At 42.0% G+C, this 26,059-nt stretch overlaps 1 protein-coding gene across 1 annotated transcript in view; it reads right to left on the bottom strand.

Moving 5' to 3' along the window:
• frem2b (FRAS1 related extracellular matrix 2b) overlaps nt 1-19,884 on the bottom strand; it is a 63,684-nt gene extending 43,800 nt beyond the window's left edge. The window contains exons 1-2 of the mRNA XM_032506957.1: nt 14,874-19,884; nt 13,184-13,273 (exon numbers count right to left, since the gene is read on the bottom strand). Of these exons, the coding sequence (XP_032362848.1) occupies nt 13,184-13,273; nt 14,874-19,884 (5,101 nt within the window). The remainder of the gene's footprint in view (nt 1-13,183; nt 13,274-14,873) is intronic.
• Nucleotides 19,885-26,059: the final 6,175 nt, after the last annotated feature.

Raw genomic sequence — 26,059 nt, forward strand, 5'->3', positions numbered from 1 at the left:
AATAGTAGTTGAAAAAGAATCTATCCAAACACCTTTAGGATTGGCAAGCAGGCCAACTCTGGGTATACAACTCTGCAGAGAGATCTGCTTTGTTGCGGGTTGCTGATTTCCAGCACCCTGTGTCAGGACTTATCCCTGATCATGGCTACATCATTAGGACTGGAAAACAGGCTGGAAATAACTTGTGCCCACCCAAGTCTGACTATGGTGGGCACAAGTTATTTCCTTCCTTTTGGCTCAGCTGCAATCATTGACAAGATCCTTATTTATTTACATCACTTGGAAATATATAGAACTAATCTTCACCTCTGCAGGGAGCGCATACTGTATGGTGCATTTATAATTCCATGCAGACTGAAAGGTGCCTTTTGTTGTCAGGCCTTGTTCAGCGGAATGATAATTATTGCACCTGAAAACTGAAAAGATGAAAAGTCTTAACTCTCTCCTGCATCCCTCCACAAGCGAGTACATAAATCAATTAGCTGTCCTTGGGTGTCGGAATCCAAAAGAGGTATGCAAGTTTCTGCTAAGGGCTTTGATTGTTTCGATTGTGTAGGTGAGGTTCAGGCAAAGTCTTCCTTGATTGCCCTTGAATGGCATTCCTGTCTGTCAAAGAGGATGCAGCCTCGAGTGTCTTAATTAACAATCAGCCGCACGGTTTGGAGAGCAAAACTCGCAATAGCAGGGGAAACAACAACAAAAGGCTGAATCAGCGGCTGCAGGGCTTTCTTCAGCAATTCACTTGCAAAGGTTGTTTTAAAATCAAGAGTTTCTAGCTCATTACCAGTCAATTATGAACTGTGTGAATGCGCTGACAGCCGTGAGGCTGCTGAAGTAGCTTTGGAAAATCTGTGACCAACTGAAAAAGACACAGCAAGAGCCATGAGGCTAAACCCACAATCCATTATGACAGCTTTATGATTAAGTTGTAAAAACAACAACAACAAAAAGCACGTCACACTCCTTTAGGGCTAATCTTGAAAAACAAGTCATGTCACACACTTCCTAATTGAAGGGATGAGCTCATCATGGAGACAAAAAAAATCTGTGCATATAAAAAAAAGTGCATATGTTAAACATAACTCTCCAGCGATGCTGGAAACTGAATAGAAAAGAGCCTTGAGTGAAAAAAACACAGGGGGATACAAGGTAAAGTGTGAAAATGTGAGAGAAAACAAAGCAACATAAGGATGAAGGGACTTGACAAAGAGAGGGGGGCATGCTTTTTCTTAACCCTTGAATGCACAGTGTTTGCTCTCTTGTCAGATCGAATAATGGTGGACTGTTTGCTGAAAGCAGCAGTGTGAGGCCACGGAATATAAAAACCCCATCCCCAGTCCCACAGACTCATGAGCTCCATACTAATAGAGCAGGGTGTTTGTCGAGGCTGTTCTCAGGGACTCCATTGGTTTCATTTATAACAACATGTTTCAGCTGCATTTCACAGTTATTACGTGCAAATCCTCTCGTGCAGAAAGGCTTTCGCCTGAGAGGTAAATGCTCCCTGAAAAGCAGGAATGGTAATTCCTAAAGAAGTGTTAAATTACTCTTGGTTTTTGTTTATGACTGGTGAAATGGAACCGTTCATGTAGAACCATGCAAACCTGCACATTGAAGATAAGCACGCATGCATTCATGAAAAGGGAGGAGGATGCGTCTTTGGATTTAGTGTTGTTTTTGCCTCCTTCTCGTAATATTGAACAGAAGATTAGTCTGTGCATCGAAACAAACATATATACATATGTTAAAGGAAGATTACGTCTAAGGATGCTGGCAAAATTCCATTTAGACCCTCAAACTGCAAGTTTCTTCCCTTGTATTTGAATAATTGTAAAACAACTTGTGGAGGTTATTTTATGACAATGTTAGCATAGAAATCTAGACGTACCATAGCGGCAGCAAATATAATTTGCAAGCTAGGGTCAGTGTAGCAACTCTCGTTGGCTTGCGAGCTGGAAAAATCAAACTCTGATCAGGCCAATCACATCGTGTATAGAGTCGGTAGGCGGGCTTAGCGGTACGGTTCTGCGTGAATTCAATGCTCCTTGAAAACAAAGAAGAACCAGACGCCACCCGGTCCCATATCATCATGATACTTATGCCACGATACGATATTATTGCGATTTTAAACATATTGCAATATTCTGCAATATATTGCAATGTATAACCTTTTTTCCAACTTCTAATTTTTCCCAATTTCAAATGATGTCCCCCAAAAAGAAGCTTTGTCAACATCTGTTTTATCTAAAAAGAAACATTTCTCTGTTTGTTCATATCACGTCAATTATGTTGCTGCAAAATGGGATTGTCAAGCATACAAACTGATCAACACATACAGTATATAATAAAAGATCCATACGTGGTGCATGTGTATCAATGCAGTTTTGCCAGTGAAAGTATTGCGATACTATGCTGTATCGATTCCCCCCCCCCCCCCCCAACCCTAGTGTTCGGAGTTTTGCTGACCAGATGCAGCAAAATTTGAATTTATCAACTAGCGTTGCTCTGGTTGGTTGTAGCGCTATCCTATTGCGTGCAGAGGTTATACAGACAACCGTTTATCCCGCCCATTGGATTGAGCCCTGCCAATGGTGTGTTCCCAGACCCGACATCTGGATGTGGGTCTGCCTCGTCAGGCTATGAGAATGTAGATTTTCCACTGGAAAAATCTCAAAGAACTTCTGCTGCAAATGCAGACACTGTGGTACAGGGATGGATTCTGTGACGCACATTACATTCAGAAACGTATTTGTGTGCAGCGATTCTATGTACATTACTCTTGTATCATTTACACGTAGTATATTCAGTCCAATCATCCAATCATATCTCATTTTAAAATACAAAATATATATTTGAGTGTAATACATTGCATTGTGCTGCAAAGTTTGTCATCAGGAAGTACAGCCTTCTAGTTAGCTAAGGAATTACACATTTGTAGAGCTGCAAAGATGAATCGATTAATAGATTTGTTGTCAAATATTGAATTAATTGTCCACTATGTTTTATTCGTTTTGAGTCATTTTTAATAACGGCATTCTAAATCCAGCTTCTTAAATGTGATCATGTTCTAGTTTCTTCTCTCCTCTGTGACAGTAAACTGAATATCTTTGAGTTGTGGACAAAACGAGACATTTGAGGATTTCATCTTGGGCTTTGGGGAACACTAAACCACATTTTCAACAGATGTATCAACCATAAATCGTTAGTTGCAGGCCCATCATAGGGAGCATAATCATTTTGGCAAACTATTGCCATATGTTTTAATTTTGAATATAAGCTTCACTAGTGCAATGGCTGAACAGAAAACTGATTATACATGACATACTGTAATTATTATAATTATTACACCAATTACAACACTATGCCAATTGTAGCCAAAGGCTAAATGCTGTAAGAGTATAAATACATTATGCTGCTAAATAGAAGACGCTGCATTGAACTGTTCAAGCCTATACTGAATGTAACGTTTAAGCCACATAATCTGAACAGACTATACTATTTCAACTTTTACAGTCATTATTTTTTATTGCCCCCAGAGGGAGATTTGGTTTGCAGCCAGGTAACTACAGCAGTCACACATCATTTAAAAACCCATCCGTTAAAAAAACATTACCACTAGCAGTATATGTGTCACATCCATGGGCGTCAGTTTGGTTTGAAATGTGCTGGGGACAGAGATGCATTCTGAAGTGCATTTTCAGGAGTGCTGGGTACAGTGACGCCTTCATTTTTTAATTTTTTTATTTCTCTTTTGCGCAGGTCAATGTTTTGAAAGACGCTGGCCTGTAGCTTACGGCTGTCTGTGCCTCCCTTGTGGGGATGGAGATTTTTGAGGATTTGTTGGCATCTGTCGCTTATATGTGTTATGAACTTAATTTTTTTTTTTCAACTAAACTGAGCTCAAGGTTTTCAAAAAAAGTGGTGGGTACAAAATGACTCATGACACAATCTGATAGGTGCGCGTCCCCGCTGTCCCCACCAAAATCAACGCCTATGGTCCCATCCACCAACTGTAATATCAACACTAAAGCTAGTCTAGTTTAGCAACAGCCCTTAAATTTGGTATACCTTACTTCCTGCAAGTCTGTTAGTAAATTAAGTGTTACATCTAATGCTTTATTGATCCCCAAGTGGTAAATGAGGTGTTGACAAATGGCATTGTGTTATATACAGAGAGGCTTTACCTCAAGTGGCTATTCCATTATGATAAGCAACTAATTATGTTGTGTCAGCAGTCATTAATTAACAACACAAAGACAGCAACAAAGACGGGTGGATTACATCTGCTGGTCAAATAAATGGCAGAGAAAGCTCCAAAGATGGCAAACAAACAGTGTCAGTGCTTAATGTAGATTGTTGTGAAGTTTAAATGCACTTAATGTGGCACAGAGAACAATGTTGACACTGAAGACAGCATTGAAGAGCAGAAGTGCTCACATGTTCAAGACAGATGGCAATAACCAACAATGATAGTTCCAAAATAGACCTAACACTTTGAAAATAATCACAACATTGGATAAAATGTGTCAAAAATTAACTGATTCAGAGACCATGGGGTGTTCAAAGTGAACACAAAGATGCACGACCTGGTGTAAGGAGCAAAACACCTGGACCCCTGAGGAATGGAATAAAGTAATACGATGTGATGAGTTCTATCTCACAGACACGGAAAACTATTAGATGTGAAGGACAAAAGCTAAATGCCAAAGGGGATAAACAAGACAGGCGTGCAGAAGCTGCATTGTTGCCTACAGCTCTAGCTGGGCATTTTAATGTACGCACAATCAATGCCCTTTAAAAAATGATCAAGTCTTCCCTATAAGTTAAATTAAGTGTGAATTATATCTGCCACAGGGCCCCCATATCACTAAATGTGCCCTCCCTGTAATGACACAAAATGTGCAGGATAAAGCTTTTGCATATGACTCCCTGACCAATGATAGCCTTTTGTGGTATTTGTAATATCTTCTGACAATTACTAAATGTAACCGCTGTATCAGAATGCTTAGTGGTCTAGACCTGCACCCTGTGGCCTATCTTTGTCTCCCTCTTCCCATTTAATATGTAACTCTTCACTCCAAGCCTATGTCCTGGAAAACCCAGATAAGCCCAGGCATGGCCGAGTTAATTTCAGGCAGCAAGACATTCCTCACTTTTTTTCATGGGGGAAGGGGTGATCTGAGCTCTGGACATTTCCCTGGTTGTTCCGGATATGATTTTTGATATGATGTTATGTTTATGTCCCTCTAATCAAAAAAACCTATCAAATTTTTTTTTTTTAAAGATACTTCTATACATCTAGCTATTGTAAATAGATCAGGGCTCTTAATTGAAAGAGAGACTGACCAGGGACCTACTACATATATTATATAAATTATTAAGTAGCACATTAAACTGGGCATACAATAACATGTAGAGCAGCCTAAAGCCTTTCTACATACTTCTTTTGCATACAATACTAAGATATTAAAATAATAATTGTATTATAATAAGGTTTTTATGGTTAACATACATGTGGCACAGTGAATCCTTAGGATGAACTGTATTTGTGGATGGCCTTAGTGACGAATGATACATAATATTTCCTAATGATATGTTGGATTCATGTTAAAACAAAACAAAAATCAACAATAATTTGGAGGCCGCCCTGCATCGACTCTGAGGACCCCCTGATGAGTATCCCTGATGTAGATGATGGTGCACACCAGAAGGGCACACCTACTACATTAAGTCCTCACAACTTGTCAACACAGGCGGTGTTTAGAGTGCGAATGCACATCAGCACAATCATGCCATCGCTACAGGCGACAGGAAGCAGCTTGACGCCTTGCCCCCACCAACACTGGGACCAACAGAGCACTTCTATCTATCATCTCTTCTGACTGCTATTCCCTCCCATTTCTCAACTAGACCACTTCTCATATCCGGCCTATCGGGCTCCACTTATGGAGGGAAGCAGGTGGTGGCAGAGGTGGTAGGGGGGAGAGGGGGTTGATCCACAAACAAAATCCCCAAAGGATTTCTTCAGCACCTTTTCTGAGATGAGAGCCCTCTCAAGACACAGTTTATCCATGTTCATATGGAGAATAATAAATGCAAGCAGTCAAGAGAGTTTGCTTCAAACAGTGTGACATGTTCAATTCCTCTACTGTATGTATTTTCTTGGCGTGCTGGAACACTGATGATATAAAAAAGAAAGGCTGTGTTTTCCCCTGGCTGACATCGCGGCAGTCTAATCAAAAGAGACAACAGCTTGAAATCAAAGACAAAGCCATTATCAATTAAACTGTAGTTGCGGCCCAGCATCTAGATGCAACATTTGAGCGGTGCCAGCATTATCTCTGATTGTGGGATCATGCAGCTGGCCCTGAGATGGATAGATGGTGGGTGATTGGTGTGTGTCTGTGTCTGAGTATGTGTGTGAATATTTGTGCATTCTTAGTGTCTAAAAAGGAGCCCTGCATTGGGCTCCAATCCTGAAACCCAGGCTAAGCTGGAGAGATAGTTGTGACACTATAGAGCCTTAGCCCAGCTGTCAGAGGCTTATCCTGCAGCAGGGCTGAGAGCAGCAGCTCCAACCCACTGCTGGGATCCAGGGGCCAAAAACACATTATCCGGAGTGATTTTTCACAACTGAACAAAAGCTCTGCTACAGTGAAAAGAGAGATGTCAGAACTCAGAGTTCCTGCTGTTTTTTTGGGGTTACCCAATTTCTCAAAACACAGTCTCAGTAAACGTTATATATGTTATGGCCAAAACTCAAACAACATTGCTAACCATTTCAGTTTCCTATCCCATTTTACACATAGCTTCTAATTGCTTGAACAGCCCCAGTTCTGCTAGACTGATATCCTGAGGCAGGTATGACGACACATATCAGCATCTGGGGAACAAGCCTGGGCCTGGGGTTTCTATACTTTTGGGAATTTGCTTTTGCTTTGTTAACCTCAGCTCCACACAGTGACTTTGGCAGCATATTAAGACAGGGGAAGGGAATCATGAAGCTGGGTTTCCCTTCTGTTTCCCAAAGGGAAAATGAAGGCACATCAGTGTGAAAGCTTTAGCCATGTTTTACCCAAATACCTATATGATACCAGCCTGGAAATCCGGACCCGACTCCGAAAGATTAAGGGTCTGGCATTGAGTAATGAAATCTCGAGGGGCGGCACCAAGCATGCATTTGAAAATCTCATTGCACGCAATTGGATAACACTACAACCAATCACAACAACACACGGGGTGACGTATCCAGAGCCCCATACGCTTAGCTACCAGCGGAGCTAACTGGTAGATTAGACTGTCGTTATCTGTTCATCTCGCCTCTGGCCCGCCTGTATCAGATACACCGATGTGATTGGTGCAGCTCGCCTCTGGCCTGCCTATATCAGATTCACCGATGTGATTGGTGCAGCTTGCCTCTGGCCCGCCCATATCAGATGCCCGGATGTGATTGGTGCAGCTAGGCTACAAGGGCATAGATAATGAGCAGCATTACTCCATGCCAGAGTAACTCGCTGAGCAAATTCAAATTGTGTTCTCTGGATTTCCAGGGTAGTGAATGAAAAATATATACAATTATTATCATTAATAAATTAACATTTAGAACTCTTATTTTCTTCTCAAAAAGTAAGATGCTTTGCTGACTCAACACGGACCAACCGCCGTTAGTAATCCAACAAACTTGAGCCAGTGAAAACCAGGGAAAAAGACGGAAACGCCTTCATTGTCTAATTCAATGCATAATTCATAACCTCTCATGGACATGTTTTGGCTTACGTGCCTTGTAGAGTAAGCCAACCATTAATAATGGATTTTCTTTATCTTTTTCTAAGAAAAATTACATTGGCTCAAGTCTGTAGGCTCACGATGAAGGTTTCGTAGCCTCGGCAAAGAGCACAGGTTCCTCCTTGTTTGTTTAGCCACCGCAGCACTCTCCCCGTGCTGTATGCCTTTTCTGTACTTCTCTGCTCTTCACACACACATTAAAAAAAAGAAAATCTGGGATGCTGGGATTTAAGAATTGCACCTATACCTGCAATGTGAGAAAAAGTCACAGCGACTTAGCGACTAAGGACATAAGGGACAAGTGAGACCCGCAGATCCCTCTCCATTTAAAACAATTTAAATCCTCTCTGTAATTCAGTGTAGTTAACCCCCAATGTGAAGCAGCTGTTAGCCAGGAAAAAAAGCACCTCTAATCAACCCCCAGATGTTTTTTTTCTCACAAATTATTTTCCACAACACTCAAAATGACTACCTAATATTTTATTGGCTGCAGCACAGATGGACTGTGAGGAGAACCAAACGCCCCTAAAAAAAATCCCTTTTTAAAAACTCAACAACTAGACCGGCTATGTAATTTCCTGAAACTCACATACTTTATGTATGTGATTCAGATTTTAGGTCCCAAGGTCCCAGGAATATCATAACCCCCCCCCCCCAGGAAAAGTGTAGGGAAGACATGTTCATTAATAACAGGATAGAAACACAGAGAAACTGCAGAGTCATCACCTGCACTATGATGGGGATATTCTAACGTACACAAAGTCTATATTACCCTCACAACTGCATGTGAAGGCATGTCCCCCCTTACATTTGTTGTGTTGTAGCACGCTATAGGGGGGGAAGATAATCCCTCCAAACCTGGGATTAGACAGGAGGGGAGACAAGGGAGATGGATTTAAGTATGCACTCAGTGTCACAAGCGATTACACACCGATAACACAGAAGATGTAGGAGATCTACACGGCAGATGTTACAGCGGGCCGAAATGCTTCGAAGGATTTATTACGTCGAGGTTCTCCCCGAGACCTGAACTTATCTTGTTGCACGAGGCAGAAATAACAAACAAAACACGCTTGTTTAAGGAAGGCGCTGCAGGCTTACACTGGAAACTTGAAAAGAAGGAAAAAAACATTCCTGTCTGTTTCAGAGGCTGCCGTGTTCCAGTCAGGAATTTTACCCATTCATGTACAAATCTGCAACATAGTCGTTCTGTACTCTATGCAAATACTAAACACATCTCACAAACGCAAGGACACTTTGGGCATGGCTGTGGAGTTGGAGCATCAGACGTAGCATATGTTTATGAACTGAACAATCAATGATCTTTTGCTGCCTCTTTGTAGCTCAGTGAAAGGAGGAGAAAAAAAAAAAAAGAGAAGGTAGTGAGTGCCTGGAATGAAAAACAAAGGCCACAGCAGTGTGTCTGTCAGTGGGAACATCCCTGATGCTGACTGACTGGCACAAATAAAAAGCCTGGGAATGCTTGTGTGTGCTTAGGTAAGCTCACCTCAATGCACCCAAATCCTCAGGAGACAAGGGTAGGCCTGGAGCCCACCGAAACACACCAATTAACAGACTTAGAATGACAGAGCAGTCACCAACCTCGGCGCACACGGACACACAAAACATCCAGATACCAGTTGTGTGTGTTCTAAGCATGACACTTTCTAAGTGATTAAAAAAAGGTTTCTTCTTCTGTCCACGACGGGGTGTTTGTCCAAAACGGTAAACAAACACAAATTAACATGTGTAATTCCAGATATCTGTAATTACTTATTCAAAGCTTTGACAAGCTTGGCAAAAAAGCGAGACAAACAAGCGGCACTGAGTAAATAAGATGGTGTCTCCTTCTTGGTAAAAAGCCTCTTGAATAAAGCTACACAGTGCACGAGTTCTGAAATGAAAAAAATAAAAAAGGACAGAGGAGAAAATAACACAAAGTCCACAAATAACCCATGATTAGAAAGCCCATTACAAAAAAAAAAGAATGTGCCGAATAATTTTGATCTAATTTAATTGTATTAAGTTTGTTTTACCACCATCTGGGTTAAACGTAGCAGCGTTTTAGTCCCACAGTGAGAATGGCTTTATTGTGACACATGCTAATTAAAAATATGATAAGGATTTTCGGAGGCATCCTAATTGCCATCTTATTATTTGTGGTAAAAAGCCCATCTGGTGTCTTTACGTAGCCAAGTTGATTGAGTGAAACAGCAACTTCTCAAGTCTAAGTTGCATAATTTAACCATCTTTACAAAATAATATACTGAGAGTTATGCTTTTTAGCAGTTCTTATTAAGTCATAAATATTTGGCCACTTAAAGCGAGTGTTATCACTGCAGCCACTATTCATGTACTGTAGAACCGAATCAATGATTTTAATTTGGGATCTGAATGACACATTAAGCAGCAGATGCATCGCTGCCAAGAAGAACTCGGGAGCCATGACTTTGCCCTGCACCAAGACCATCCATCTCTCACAGAAACTATGGTTTCAAAAGCTAAAACAACTGTGTGGTCAAACTGCCATAAGCATTTGGATTAAGCGTAATGAATGGCCTGGCACTTTCCAGTCATTCTCCCAGACATGCCAAGAGTAAATTAGTGCCCTGCCCTGTAATGAGTGCAGGTTGTAAGTCAATTTATTTTTGGATTGACAATGGAGCCAGCGCAAATCCTATAACAATCACTTGTGTGGGGCTCTGATCTTCTGATCTCGGTACAGTAAACTCATCTTTGAGCAGAGGGAAAGTGACAACAGATAATGCTAGTGGCTCCAAAAAGTGTTGAGCCGATGAGTTGATTTATAAAATTAGGCAACCAACAGACATCATTTACAGTAAGAATGACACTTGATAATTTCTTGAAACAATCTCTTGGACAAAATCTTTAAGTTTAATGATGTTTGCTTCTTAAAGTGTCCTTATTAGGAATAAAATCACTGTTTCTGGGATTTGGGAGTTATTCTGTGTCTCTGGTGCTTCCACACGCATACAAACTTTTTTAAACAATCCATGCTGTTTGAGTGAGATAAGTTTCTGAATGTCCTCTGGCTTAAGTCTCTGGGTGGGCTGTTCAAAATCTGCACACGTCACTAGCCGAGACAAGGTGGCAAAACACTGCTACACACACTAGTTTACCATAATCTCCAAAAGAACTACTTCCATGTCCTTGTTCTGCAGGTATTTTACAAGTGTCCCTCATCTAGAAGACGTCTCCCGGCTAATCCTGGCTTGGACTGACCAAAGTTGGAGAAAGAGTTATCTAGCTGATGGTATCTTACCTAGCTACTGAGCATGTGTGACCCCCAACAAAGATAGTGTAGAAGTGAGATGTCTCACTCTGTAGTTAAAACAGATAACTAAACACACAGGGTGAAAACAATGTGCAGTACAACAAAAATATGGTGTTTTTATTTAAATGAAACCATGTAAAACTATTCTGATACAACCTCAAAATGCAATTATGAACCTGAAAAGGAGCATAATATGGGCGCTTTAAATATGAAGATTTGCTGCTTTTCTTTGTTTAGCATAATTGAAAATCAACTGAATGTCTAAGTAAATTGATGAAATTTCCCAATGTAGCACTTTGTGCTGTCATGGGGATCTTTCACTATTTTCGTCCATTCTAAATGATTTTTTTTGTTGTTGAAAAAAACATCATACTCAATAGCCCCAGCCCGGCTTTCCATCCTATTGTAAGCCTATATATGTAACGTAAACACAATGACCACCACCCTAAAGTGCACACAAATGCAGGAACATTCAGTTGCAAAAATTAATTAGCAGTCATACATATACTCAAAGAAACCTCCTGCAATCTGACTGAGCAGCTGCAACATTAAAGTCACTTTTCTACTGAAGCAATGGCCAAGTGCAGTTGGTAAATTTCCCAGTAAACTTAAAGTGAGGAGGAGAATGTTTTCCACGGCTGAACATGACATAGTGCAGCTGTGTGCCAGTGTACACCGTTCAGCTCCTCGACACGACTGTTCAAAGAGCTGGAGGCTCTGTCTGGGGATTTAGGGCAGCCACCAGCTCAGCTGAAATCTTTTTTTTTTTTTTTTTTAAATGTTCACTGACGGCCTCACAAGCTGCAGTGCAGTACGTGTCTGGATGGGTCATCCAAGATGACTCTGTCAATTTGTAAAGCCATCTAGATGCCGCTATAAATTCCAATTCCCATGTCATAGAATGACATTTCAGAGACATACAAGGTGTCTGACCATTGCAAGTTTTGTTAGAGCACAGAACAAGACATATGCTGTTTTAAATCCTCGTATCAAGTCTACAGGTAATGTAAAATATTGCAAGGAGTGCTGGAAAAAAAGAATCTAACTAGCAGTTCTGCAAGGTAAACTGCCAATGTGGGATTCAAGTATGTATGTCATCAAGCATCAAGCAAGCTGGAAAGACAGAGAGCGTGACAGAGGGAGACAAGTCCCGAGAGATCCATGACAAATAACCCAATTGAGACAATAATAAAGGGACCAGCGGAACGTCACTCAACAACAAAAGAGCTCTGCATGGGCTTGGGGTTTGCCAGCAACTCAGGTAAAGCACTTGTTCAGCATCACAGCCTGATAAGGCGTTGTCACCTGCATTTAAGTCATCACTCATTAGCACCCCATCCACCTGTTGGCATAGATGTTAACCTGTCTATTATTCAGCTGAAGCCACCGATAAGTCCCGAGTCGAGAGATGAGAAAATGTGTACTGGGGCCCTCTGAGGTGCTTGTGGGAACAGAGGGCCCTATTAAAGAGGTCCTTTGTGCTCACCCACCACGGCTGAAGGGTAGCAGAAAGGACACACTGTCAAGCACACTGCCTCTGCTAATCTGCATGGTTGCCTTTCACAAACCATTCACTGAGCCTGTGCCTGATTTCATATCTGCAGTAGAAGAAAGGTCTTTGCTAATTGTTTTACTAATTACTTATCAATCATAACTTTTCCGAATAAGGCGGCCCTTGCATGGAAAATAAATAATGGTGGATCATAGGTGGGGTGCTGTAAGACTCACACCTAAAGAATACAGCCCAGTAACAAACATGAATGTTCAGATAAAAGGTTAATACGCATGGAGGATTTCTTTTGTCGGTTGAATAGGAATCAACATAGCATGACATAGACAAAAGTTATCTATCAATAGTATATTTTTCTTTGTCTTGTTCACTGCATGCATATTTTATCATTTACAGAAATGAAGAAACCTCATCTGGAAATCCCATCTGGGCACACAGCTTTTACTTAGTAATTTTGCCTATTATGAAGCACAAGCCAAGACTCTTGAATTTAAACTTGAAACAGTGTATCAAAATTCAATATTTCAGCCCCAAAGGTTTGCATCTTAATAATGTGCTTACCACACAGTGTCTTCTTAAGTAAAGTAACTTACCACTGTCCTCAATGGAGAAATAGAAGATGTCATTTGCAGCATTGTCGCCGTCCCTCAGAACATAGCATATGTTCATGTCGTCAATTTCAGCTGAAAAAGAGATACATTTGCATAAATATCCATGATATCCCACTCATAAACGTTTAAATCACTTATCCGGCTGAAATGACGAGTGGGGAATTATGTCCAATTTGTTCCTGAAAAACTATTCGTCAGTAATTCCTCCTGAGTCTTTACATGCAGGCGGAGGATGTGTGATAAATTGTGCCCACTGCGTAGTGCCGGGAGAATCTGAAAGGAGACACTGCTTGATAACATGGGGTGTATATCTATTTAGACTCCTGAATGACACAAAACATAAAGAATAGCTTGATTGTTGACACTCCATCACAGCGGTGTGATTGTCATCCTGATAGCGTGGTGCTAGATAGGGTCCTTTATAGTCCTGAATCTGGAAGATTGTGGCGTTTACAGCCCCTTGCATTCTTCAACATTTGATGTCAAAACATTTCCCTTCAAAAGGGGCCGATACATAAAAATGCATAGCCATGACTTTCAAATGCCCAGGAGATAGCATCTTTATTTACTGTCTGTTTATTTTTGTGAGAACTCTTGAAATATTGAACAGGCCTCTTGGGGAAAGCATCTCACAGTGACTCAGTAAAAAAAAAAAGCAGGGGATACATGGTTATTTATTGATGGAGCTACTGTGATATTTAGCATTTACCAAGCTTTACCAAGACACTGCTCTGGTCTGCTCAAAATACAGCTTCTGTACTCACGTTTGCAAAGTTATTGGTCTGCTGTGAGCCAGGCTACCATGCCACCTACAGTATATATCATCATGTCCGTAATCCCCTCTCCTTCTGTTACAAAATATGACTCCGGTAATGTACAAATTACCATCAGTTTGCTCCTAAAGTGAAATACACAGGGTACTGTTTGAAAAATGCACTCCTCTAGTGAGATCTGATCAGCCCGAGGCACTGGCATGCTTCATCTCTGTAAATAGGCAGTCTCTTGAGCGAAAACAAAAAAACGTGTGTTTGAACTCTTTCCAGGCATCACAGGGGAGTACATTTAGCAGAGTGAGTAAATGTAAAACGAGAGTGGGCTCAAGAGAATTGAAAATGGTCTTCAATGTGAGTCCTTGCAGTATGTTACAAATCTAACGGAATGTCACAGGATTGCAAAGCTGTGATACTGACACTGAAAGGTGTATATTTTAATTACACTGCACAAGCACAACTAGGGACTAAAGTTGGAAATGAGTCATATTTTTAGAGTTGCAAAGACAATAGATCAATTGATCAGTCAACTATTCAATTAACTGCTAATTATTTTTGATAATTGATTCATTTTTAATGAAAATTCTCTGATGTCAACTTGTTGAATGTGAACATGGTCTAGTTCCTTCTCTCCTCTGTGACAGTAAACTGAATATATTTAAGTTGTGGACAAAACAAGACATTTGAGGACGTCGTATCGGGCTTTGGGGAACACATTTGTCACCATTTTCTGACATTTTATAGACCAGACAGCTAACAGATTAATCAAAAATGAAAATAAATTGTTAGTTGCCTATCACAGTAGCTATAAACTCTGTCAATTTTATGCTCTGTATTGGAACTCTTTTAAAATGACATCATCCCTTTCAAATTAAATACATTCCAATCAGCAGCTCTCTTACCTTGTGTGAAGGTGGTGATGGTGGCGTTTCCTTTGCCGAGGTTGATCAGGTAGCCATGTTCTGGGGCACCAGTGATCCTAAAGGTCACAGAATTCTGAATGCTGTCTCTGTCCTCTGCTTTAAGGGTCTTACTGGTGATCACAAACCCCAGGTGACCAGTCTCTAGAACCCGCAATGTCGGGGCCCCCTTGTTCATCACTATCTGGGGCACCCCGTTATCCACCGGAAGGACAGTAATCTTCATCATTTGGGGCTTTCGGGTCTCAAATACTGTGTCGGGGAAGATGTAGAAGTCCGTGTGAGTGCCGTCAGTGACGGTGAAGGAGAAGCTGTCCTCTGCACTCTCTGTGCCATCATGCTTGTAGCTGATCATGTTCTCATTCAGGTCCTGCTTTGTGAAGGAGGTGACAGGCCGGCTGTTGTTAAAGAGCAGGCGACCGTGAACTGGGATCTGAGTGACTGTGAACTTTAAGAGGCGGTCAATGGTGTCTCTGTCCTCCACTGTTAGCTCAAAAGGCGTGATGAGTTTGTTCTCTCCTTCGGTTACCACCAGGCCGTGTATTGTCACCACAGGCTTTTTGTTGTCCACGTCCGTGATGGAGATGCGGAAAGTGCGGAACACGGGGTTGTAGCCGTCAGTCACTTCAAATTCAAAGCTATCCATTTTCACTTCGTCATCGGAAGTGTGGATGTAGTAGACTTTGCTGCCAGCCAGCTGGAGCTGTGTGAAGGATGAGATGGGCATCCCGGGTGTGTCCGTGCACTCCAGGTGTCCTCTCGTGGGAGCTCTGGTGATTGTGAAAACCAAGTGCTCGTCTGGGCTGTTGAGGTCGCTGGTGCTGAGCAGGTCTGTTGTCAGAGTAACCCTGCCACCCTCTTTAAGGGAGACACCTTTACTGACCACGTCTGGGAAAACCATGTCGATGCCACCCACTGTCACGTAGAAGTATCTGTCAATCAAAGGGTTGATGCCATCTGTCACATCAAATTTGATGAGGTCTCGAATCCCCTCTTGTCCGTTATGGGTGTACACAATCAAACCCTGATCCACTTCGCTTTGTGTAAAGTTCATTCCCACTGTGATGTTTTGTAAAGTCCCAGACGGTGTTGCCCTCTGTAAATATCCCTGACCAGGCCCGTAGCGGATAATATAAGTTAGCATGTCATCCTCAGAGTCCAGGTCCGTGGCTTTTAAAACGTCGCTGTTTATGACTTTCACGTCGCCTATCTCAATTTCAAGGCCGTCATTGATTGCCATCCTCGGGGTCTCGTCGTCCACAGGGATAATCATAACTATTACGGTTTTCTCTACACTGAACTTTCCGTCGGTGAGAACAATATCAAAGCTGTCCTCTGTGGTCTCTGAGTCATCGTGCTCATAAACAATGCTGGAGGCCTCTCTGATCTGATCCAAGGTGAAGTTTAAGACGGGGATAGTGCCGGTAGTGAGCTGATTGAGAATAAATCCGTGCTTGGGGGGTTTGGTAATAATGAATGTGAGCTGATCAGAGGGGAGATCTGCATCAGCGCCATTCAAAATGGGAGTGTCTATGACTATGTTCATGCCCTCCATAACTACAAACTCCCTCATGTAAATCTCAGGCTTTTCATCATTAGAGGGGATTATGGAGATAGGAAAAAAGTGCCTTTCAGAGAAATTGATGCCATCAGAGCATCTGAACGTAAACCTGTCCTCCACTGGCTCGACTCCTCTGTGAATGCTTTGAACATAGTTAATGTGATTCTGTCTGATGTCTTTGATGGTCAAAGCGCTAATAGCTGTCCCGGACCTGGATTTCTCTGAGCCTGGGGCAGGGGAGATATTTTCCAAGTACCCTGAAGTCGGCTGTACAATGATTGTACAAAGGAGGTCATCATTGGCGGTGTCTGCATCATCAGCGCTTATATGAAGAATTTGAATGACATTCTTCTCTCCCTCAATAACAGTGAACTGAGGCCCCACAAAGACCTCCGGAGCCTGGCTGTCCAGGGGAAGAATAGTTACGTGCACTCTGACACCTGTGATCTTATTTCCCCCTACAGTCCACTCATCAGACATGTCCGTCAATGTGAGATTAAAAAAGTCCTCCTTTGTGGTCAAACCTATCTCCCCGCTGGTGTGAGCATAGACCACAAAGCCGTTAATGATATCAGCTTGGGTGAATGTGCCAGATGGGACACCTTTCACCAGAATGTCACCCAGTGATGGTGGGTCCTCCACAATGAATGTCAATCGGAGGTCATCCGTGTCCTCATCCCTTCCCTGAATGACGTTACTTGTGATTTCTGTTGCTCCATTTTCCAGTACGTCTATGTAGGAGCCAATCGTGCCAGCTGGGAGGCTGATAGTTGGAGTCTCATCATCAATTGGCTTCACTGTAATCTTAATAGTAATTGGGACAATATGGACGCCATCGCTGACATCTATTTGGATCGAATCAACTGTTGATTCATCTCCATTATGGATGTATGACATTCTGTCGTTTCCAATATCCGCGAGGCTGAAAGTGTCTCCCCTTGTCATGTCAGTGAATGTGAACTGGATCTGGCCGTGCAGTGGAGGCTGGGTAATAGTGAAGGATATCTGTTTGTTGTCTGTGTCTGTGTCTGAGGTGTCCAGCTCAGCTCTCGTAATGATGTGTCTGCCCCGTTCAAGCACAGTAAATCCAGAATTGGTTATTTGAGGCGGCTTGTTGTCTACAGGCTTTAAAAATATAGTAAAAACTCCTTCTACAATATTTCCAGAAACATCCTCCACAGTGTACCGGAACTGCAAAACGTGAGTGGTAATTCCTAGCTCTAGATCAGGAGGTTTGTAAGCTATTTTATGGTGGTTAATTTGTGCCTGAGTGAAAACTGTGACTTCAGTGTTTGAGTTTTCAGTTAATACCAGAGCTCCCAATACAACAGGGTTATTCTCATCTGTATCCGTCGGTGGCTGGATGATTGTGTATTTGAGATCCCGATCCTCTGAGTCCAGGTCAGTGTAACGGAGGAATTTCTTTCGGAGGAACGTAAGCTGATACTCGTGCACAGTCATTTGCAGAGTCGTGCCAGGGTACAGTCCCGGAGGGACGTCGTCAACGGGGAGAATTTTGATAATGAACGAGCTCTCACCTGACTGGTTTGGTGGGTCATTGTCATCCTGAACTCGAAACACAAACTGATCCATGACAGTGCTGACGCTGTGAGGCCCAATGTGCTTGTAAAACAGTTTTCCGTCTGTAATATCCTGCTGCAGCCATTCAGTCACTGCTTTCTCATACAGGTCATCCTCTGTATTAAACTTCCAGGTTGATGGGTCCTCTGGAGCCTCGGACTGACGCAGCAACACCTGCCCAATCGTGGAAAATGGAAGCTCTATTGTGAATTTTATTGCAGAATCCTCTGAGTCAATGTCTGCTGCACTGAGCATGAGTGAGGAGATTAGCATCATTTGGTTTTTGAATAAAACCAAACCAGTGTTGGCGTTGATTATGGGAGGCTCGTCGTCAGTTGGCACAACAGTGATGGGAAACAGAAACTCCACCTCATTTGTGCCATCTGTCATTCGGAAAATAATATTATCACTGTATGTGTCGCTGCCATCGTGTTGATAAATGACAGCTCCGGCGTCGAGGTCAGCCGGGGTGAAAAATTTCCTCCTCAAACCCAGAACAGTTAATTCTCCATGCCTCAGCCCGTCAATAACAGTGATTTTGACTTTGTCTAAACTGTCCTCGTCGCTGATCTCCAGACTCTGTGAGCTGGAAAGAGGCCTGGACTGACCCTCGTACAGCAGCTGGCCAGTATTCCTAGTCACCACAGGGGCCAAAGTGTTCATAGGCTTGACAACAATCATGAAAGCAAAAGGGTCTGACACAGCCCCCTCTGTGTCCACAACCTCAAACTCAATCTGGAAAATCCGCTCAGTGTCTGAATCCACAGCAGGGGGTTTGTAGGCAATTTTCAAGTCTTTGAGGTCTCCTTGGTAAAATGAGGTTATTGGTAAATTCCTATCATCCGTGCTCACTATGTAGCCCTCCTCAAAGGACAGAGTGGATGTGATGTTGAAAATTAATTCGTCAGGATTAGACTCCACATCCTCTGCAGCCAGCATGTCCATGGTTATGGCTGTCATTACAAACTGATCTACTTCCATCATCATCATTGCAACAAAGCTGGGTTTGGGAGCTGTGTTCTCCTCTCCATCTTTAATCCTCACTAGAATTTGGAAAAACTCCTGCTTGAGCAAATTGCCTTCCTTATCATGCAACTCCACAAGCATTGGAATGTAATCTCGGTTTGGGGACTTCAAAGCAAAAGTGTGCTGATAGCGGATATCCATTTTAATAAACTCATCACAGTCCACCATTGTTCCTAGGCTGTCCCCATCCACAAGTTTCCCATACCTGGGCAGCACGCTGCCACTGGAGAGAGAGGCGATTTTGCATTGATGTACGTTCTTATCATAGGTGAATTCTAAAATCTTTCTATCGATGGGGTTACTTGTGCCGAGCAGCTTCTCGACAGTGAGTGGCATGTTTTTGGTCAGCACTTCGAGCTGTGTGAAGATGACTTCCACCTCCATCATAAACGGGATGATAATGGTATCCGTTTGGGTGTCGTACCTGAGTTGTAATCTCACTCTGTCCCTCGGAGGACTCCTGGAGCCAAAGTGAGAATACTTCACATCGTTGGGGCCAAATTCACACGGAAACTTTTTCGGAGACAGGTGTCCAGGCCTTTGAGACAAGGGATCGTTGTCCAGGACCGTTATGCTGCATCTATCGCCGGGCTGAACTTGGATAACCAAATCGTTGATGGGATCAATGAAGACTGATCTCCCGAAAGGCACGCGGATCCCATTATTGGCGACCAATATCGTGTCCTCTGACAGCTCGGACCTCAAGGCGTACGATAATCCATAGCTGTCAAAGACCTGCGCGACCGCATCACCTGTCAGAATCACCGCAAGAAGAACAAAAGCTGCACCAGTCCCGTGCAAATGCGGGGAAATAATCCAAGCCATTTGGAGTGTGGAACCGCAACGGAGACCCGTTGAACTTTGTGCATACACCCTTCTAAACTTAGTAACCTACGGTTAAAGTTGCAAGAATATAAAACCAGAGTTGGACAATATTACGCACCTATGGGCACTAAGGTGCACCATTCTCCCCCAGCAGCTGTACACTGATAACGCAAACTTCATACTCCTGCTTTGCTGGAGTAAGGACGGTTACGCCCTCCTCTCAGCCCATTGGTCAATGTCTCCGCTGGAATGCGTTTGTCAGCTTTTAAATGGCTGTGGCTCGTGTCATTCTGGGCACACGAAATGATGCCGCGTGGGTTGCACCTCATCAGGATGGATAAGGGTAAGAAAAAGCAATGAATGAGGCGATGTTTGGGCAGAAGGCAAGGGTTATAGCATACATTATGGCCAGGACAGAAATGGAAATGATGTTCGACTTACTTCATTAAGTCACCTACATTTGTGCTCTAATCAAAGCGACAGTATTCAGTCACTCCATGGATCAGATTGGTGCTAACAGCAAGGGAAAGCAATGAAAAGTACAGCTGAATAAAAGAGTCTTCACTGATAATCTAACTGGAGAAGAGCTTTGTCTCCCTCTCGTGGTTGATGCTGCTGAGGGGTGTTCACACACTACTCTCATGCATGTTATGCTCATGTTCCCCTTTCTTCTTGGAAACCAGGTCCGTCAAGAAATTCTCAGGTCAAACAGAATAGACATTGCATGCACAGTGCCACTACAATAGGCTACATTTGCTGTTTGACAAGGGGCCCATAATGGAGTAAAGTCCCTATAGCAGCGTTTGAATGTGTTGTATAAGGTGGTATGGTGTGTATGCAGTCACACACAGAGCAGATAAAGATGAAACACTGCAGGAATTTAACTCTGTCCACTGTGTTGTAATGCAGCCACAAAACAGCTCCTCTTGACAGATTTCACCCTTACAAAATAGCCCACAATCCACTTTTAAGGCATGAGTCAAAAGTTCTACTTATTGGAGTCGTGCAGTGACATTGTTCTATTTCCTGCTCTGCTGCTCTCTCATCACACAGGTCCTCCAGGTGTCAGACGCTTCCCCCAGCAGAGCATTCTCCTCTGACTCCTGGCAAGCCCAGTCATGATCCTGCCTCTCTCTGCTCCACTCATCTGCTCGACCGGCGTTGATTAAGAGGACACCCACACAGGCATTGTGCAGCACAGCAGGGCAGGTTCAAATGACTCAATTATGACATATCTCCATTTAGTGCATGTATAGCTACTGAGCATGTGTGTGTATTTCAGGCCTGTGATTAGAGTGTAAATTGTAATTTCCCCTTGCGGGATTAATAAAGTATACATTATTATTATTATATTACATGTTGGTGGGATTTTTTGCAATACACATGCACATGAGAGGAAGATATTTTAGAATTATAAGGTCATTTATTAAGATTGCCAATCAATTAAGATATTTAATCTCAATTGATCGCATGATTATACACAGTTAAATCATAATTTTTAAAGGGTATTTTTTTTAATATATGCTCAAGTGGTATTTGAGACTCAATGTACTCTGGTGGTAACTCAGTTCACGTGGACAGTACGCACAAATACATTTATTCTTGTCCAGAGCAGTTCTTTGAAAGTCAACTTGCCATTTCAAAGACCCTTTTACTTTATTTCTACTCAAGGAAATTGGTTTCTGTTAGTCACTCACAATGTTACTGCTGCGTCGAGGTCTAAATCACAGATCATGCGTCACAATATGAGTGGCATTTAAAGAAATCTGTGTTTACTCGTTCTTATCGCACTCATTTTGACAGCCCTAGTTAATATACTGTATGTGTCTATGGTAAGTCGGAGAATGTTGAAATGATAGAGAGCCTTGCATAATCGTATAGTGTCTCATTGCCAGGCTATGGCCTATATGATGTGTGTTGGCCTGCTGTTTTCACATTGAATTAAAATGTCAGTAATTCAACTGTGGTATTCATTGCTTCAAAAGCTACAGACCCAGCTGTTCTGTTCTGTTTGATTTACCCCACAGCCTTTGTATATATTAGATGTACACACATATGCTTCCCTGTCATTGTGTAGCATCCCTAGAGCTGTTGCCTGGAAGAATTTGACATCAACTGTACTCAGTCCCCTTTAATAGCTTTAAGATGCTTTTCATTCCATCCACAAAGTAGTGGGTGCAACCAGCGTGTCTGCACCTACCTATTGTTGCACATTACTGACATACAAACCGCCTCACAGCTGGCATGTGTTGAAATTAGTACACAGTAGCTGCCATAACAAACCGTGCAGTAGAGTTGGACTGGACACTGTTGACGGCGTCCAATTATAAATATAGCCAAGCAAACTAAAAGGCATAGCCCTTAGGCATTGACAGCTTCTAGTTACAGGAGAAAATGAAAAAAGAAGATGAATAGAACTTTTCTGACAGCAGCGATGGCAGAGAGGGAATTGGATCATACCCAAACCTTCAGGCTTATGTTGGAGGCAAGAGGAAGTTTGATGATATTCTGTTATATCACATTTATTGTGAATGACCAATCTTTCTTGGAAGATAGAAGTGTTGGTCTGTAAAAGGAAGCGAGGATGCCAATTGCATTCCTGATGTGCACGTGATTTATTGTGGGGGGGGAAAAGATGCACATGGTGCAGGGGGGGACGTACATTGTAGTACAGCTCACTTTTGAATACCATTTTTGAATGTTTATCAGAATAACAAAAGATGAGTTTAGGTTGCACATTTATTAAAGGTTTTCTTACTGCTGAGCACTGACGACAAAATCATTTTTCTTTGTTGCTGTTAGTGCCTAGACACCCACTTTGTTTTGCTAAGTGATGACTCAGGTGACAGCTCAATATGCTTACACCAGCAGTCCAAAGACTGCCTAAAAGAAAACAATCCAACAGATGCACCTATAAATCTAAAAATATCCCTTTTTGCCTGCTGTTTACAGAAAGACTGACTTTCAATTTTCTCTCAGCTGAATGCCCTGCCTCGACAGGCCGAACACTGGAAATGACACCACTGTCATTGTACCTGGTTTAACAGAGATATGCGTCATTTACGATGCTTTGAGCTCTGAGAAGTGACATCAAGTCAACCTAAAACATGGATAATGAGGTGCTGCTGGATGAAGCATCTGTGGGTTCTGTGCTGAAATCTGCAGCCATGCAGGAATCTGTGTAACGTCTTTATTACTGTAACATTAACAGCTATTCTTATTGCTCTGCATGCTTGTATCTTATTTTTACTATTCTGGGGTGACATGGCTTTATGGAACTGTATCTGACAAAGTGTATGTGAGTGTGTGTGTGTGCGTTTTAATGTCAATAATACATTTAGAATGATATGTTCTTACATATTTTATTTATATGTTATGCCACTACTGGCCCATCCCTTATGGAATTACACCCATACAAAAGTAATTTCATCCTCAGCTTCCGGTCCACTGTCCACACACAACACACACTACTTTGCACAAAATAAAGAATAAAGAACACGTATTACAGCAGCCACATCGCAATTGTGTTAGCCATAAATTGTCCAACTAGAAGTAAACATTTCATACACACAGTAAAACAGAACTACAGTCACAGAAAAATACATAAGTACAAGACCACATTTAAATTTGTTTTGAAGTATTGTTAATTTTGGAAACCCGAAATGGAGACTTATTTTGTATGTTGGAAATTCTGTTTGAACGCTGTATCCAATAAAATATATTTAAAAATGAAAAATTAATAAGTACAGAGAGTCATTGAAGACAAAGCAGCCTTTGTTTGTTTGCTTGTTCTAAAAAGTCTGCAAATTAAAACGCTTTATGTTCTTACATGATCACTGAAAACACAACTTTCCATATCATGTGAATTTACAGCAAACAGTATCTCTAATCAATTCTAGCTCCAAATATGTGTATTTTGATAGTCCCCCCCCCCCCCCCCCCCACACACTGTTTGTGTCAGTGTTGCTAAAGTGACTCCATTCTAACAATTCCTTGGACTTCAGGGCTATTTCTGATGGTGGCTATACCCTGGAGACAATACAACCCTGGCCTCACGGATCTCATTAAGGCTATTTTAGTCCGTGTCAGGGACAATTCTTTTGATGGTTGAAGCTGGAATGGTGGCAGCATCCACTCTAAAGGTAAATTGTGACACCCATGGAAACGCAACACAGAGCCAACCAGCAGCCAAATCCATCTTCCCCAGTTTATATTACTGCTGGGATGCTGCAGATCTAAAAAGGTAGCAGAACCAGTTGAGTTTAATCATTTCCTTTATTTGTGCTCCTAAATTCCCCAGGCGTGTGTATTAAAACTATAATGTATGGCCAGAGCAATCAAACTGCTTACAAAACAAATTGAGTCTTATTTTGGATTATTTACAGCCTGCTTTTAACAAATAGACTCATCACTGTGCTCTGCAGAAAACACAGAATACAAAAATAGATTAATCAAAAGAAGAGGAAGAACAACTTCATAATGGGGACATGTGTGTGTGTGTGTGTGTGTGTGTGTGTGTGTGTGTGTGTGTGTGTGTGGTGTGTGTGTGTGTGTGTGTGTGTGTGTGTGTGTGTGTGTAAAGATGTTCTTTATGTTTGTGTTATTTTAATGTAATCTGTTGATTTTTGGAGCAGATGACGCAAGAAACTGTTCTTTGTGAACAGACAATAAAGACGTATCTCATCTCTGTTATGATGATACCCGTTAATTGTAAATAAAAGCTGCACAAACTGCATCATGGGAAACACCCCACATCCTCTTTGAGACCCGGTTCCGTATGTGACACATGTTCTAAACGTGATACCCGGTTGGTTTCTGAATTAATTGGTCCCCCCACTCCCAATCTGCCAACCTTCATTGACACTGCAACTGCTCCCCGAGCGCTGATCACAGCCCACATCCCCTGCCAGCCCTGACACCCATGTTTCACCCTCTTCCCCTCTGGCCACATATACAGACAACCAATGCTGCAGAAAAATGATTTTAGAGGAGTGTTGTCCTATTAGCCTTAACTGCTTTAAATAGTCTGTTACCATATCATGTCATGAATGGTATTTCTGTGTAAAGACTGTGAAAACAAATGTCCTCTCTAGAGGAAAATAAAGAATGAATCTGAATTAGAAGAGGCTGATCCAGCTCTGCTGTGACAGTAACCACTACAGGAGGTGCTGTACCTGTATCTAGGGCTTCACAATATATCAGTTTGTTATCGTCATGCAGGATCAACTGGCGCAGTGCGTGTCACGAAGGCTGCGATATGTTGCAAAAGACACTAAGAGATTTTTATGTGTTAGCTGAAAACTACACTTAAAAAGGTATCTGTAGTTCTTTACATAATAGAAAGTTGGAAATTGTTTAATTAACCTTTATTTAACCAGGTAAGCCAATTGAGAACAAATTCTCCTTTGTGAGGACAACCTGGCCAAGACAACATAGAGTTACACATTACACATACAAACTAAAAACATACAAAGTACCACAAACAGTCTACAAAAATATGGATCAAATGTAAATACTGCGTGTAGTACAGAATCTACAGTTTGTGCAAATGAATAGTGCAAAAAGCATTCAACAGATATTAAACAAATATGACAGCAGTGCAGGTAAGATTGTGCCACTATGCATTGGAGCCAAAGAGACAATGCATAGTGGTCACTTTTATATAGACCTTAGTGGTCCCCTAATACTGTATCTGAAATCTCTTTTACAAAGACCTTAGTGGTCCCCTGATACTGTATCTGAAGTCTCTTTTACAAAGACCTTAGTGGTCCCCTAATACTGTATCTGAAGTCTCTTTTATATAGACCTTAGTAGTCCCCTAATACTGTATCTGAAGTCTCTTTCCCAAATGTCCTTAGTATGTGCCATTTCTGAGTCTGTAGCTTTTTTGGGGGGGGGGGGGGGGGGGGGTGCAAGGGCAGAACGGGGGAACTCATATTAATGTTTAAAAACTCATAAATTGAAATTTTCATGCCATGGAACCTTTAACATTTATTCATCCAGGTAAGTCGATTGAGAACCCCCCCCCCCCCCCCCCGTCCTCAGACTTTGACAGATACAAACCCCATCTTTCAACACCTTTTTAAACGATCTAATCCACAACTGTACTTCAACTTTACAGTACAATTTGCACTTCATTTTGCACCACTAAATTAAAGGAAACAACAGTACTGTG

Source organism: Etheostoma spectabile, chromosome 3 (genome assembly GCF_008692095.1).
Source record: "Etheostoma spectabile isolate EspeVRDwgs_2016 chromosome 3, UIUC_Espe_1.0, whole genome shotgun sequence".
NCBI classification, from domain to species: Eukaryota; Metazoa; Chordata; class Actinopteri; order Perciformes; family Percidae; genus Etheostoma; species Etheostoma spectabile.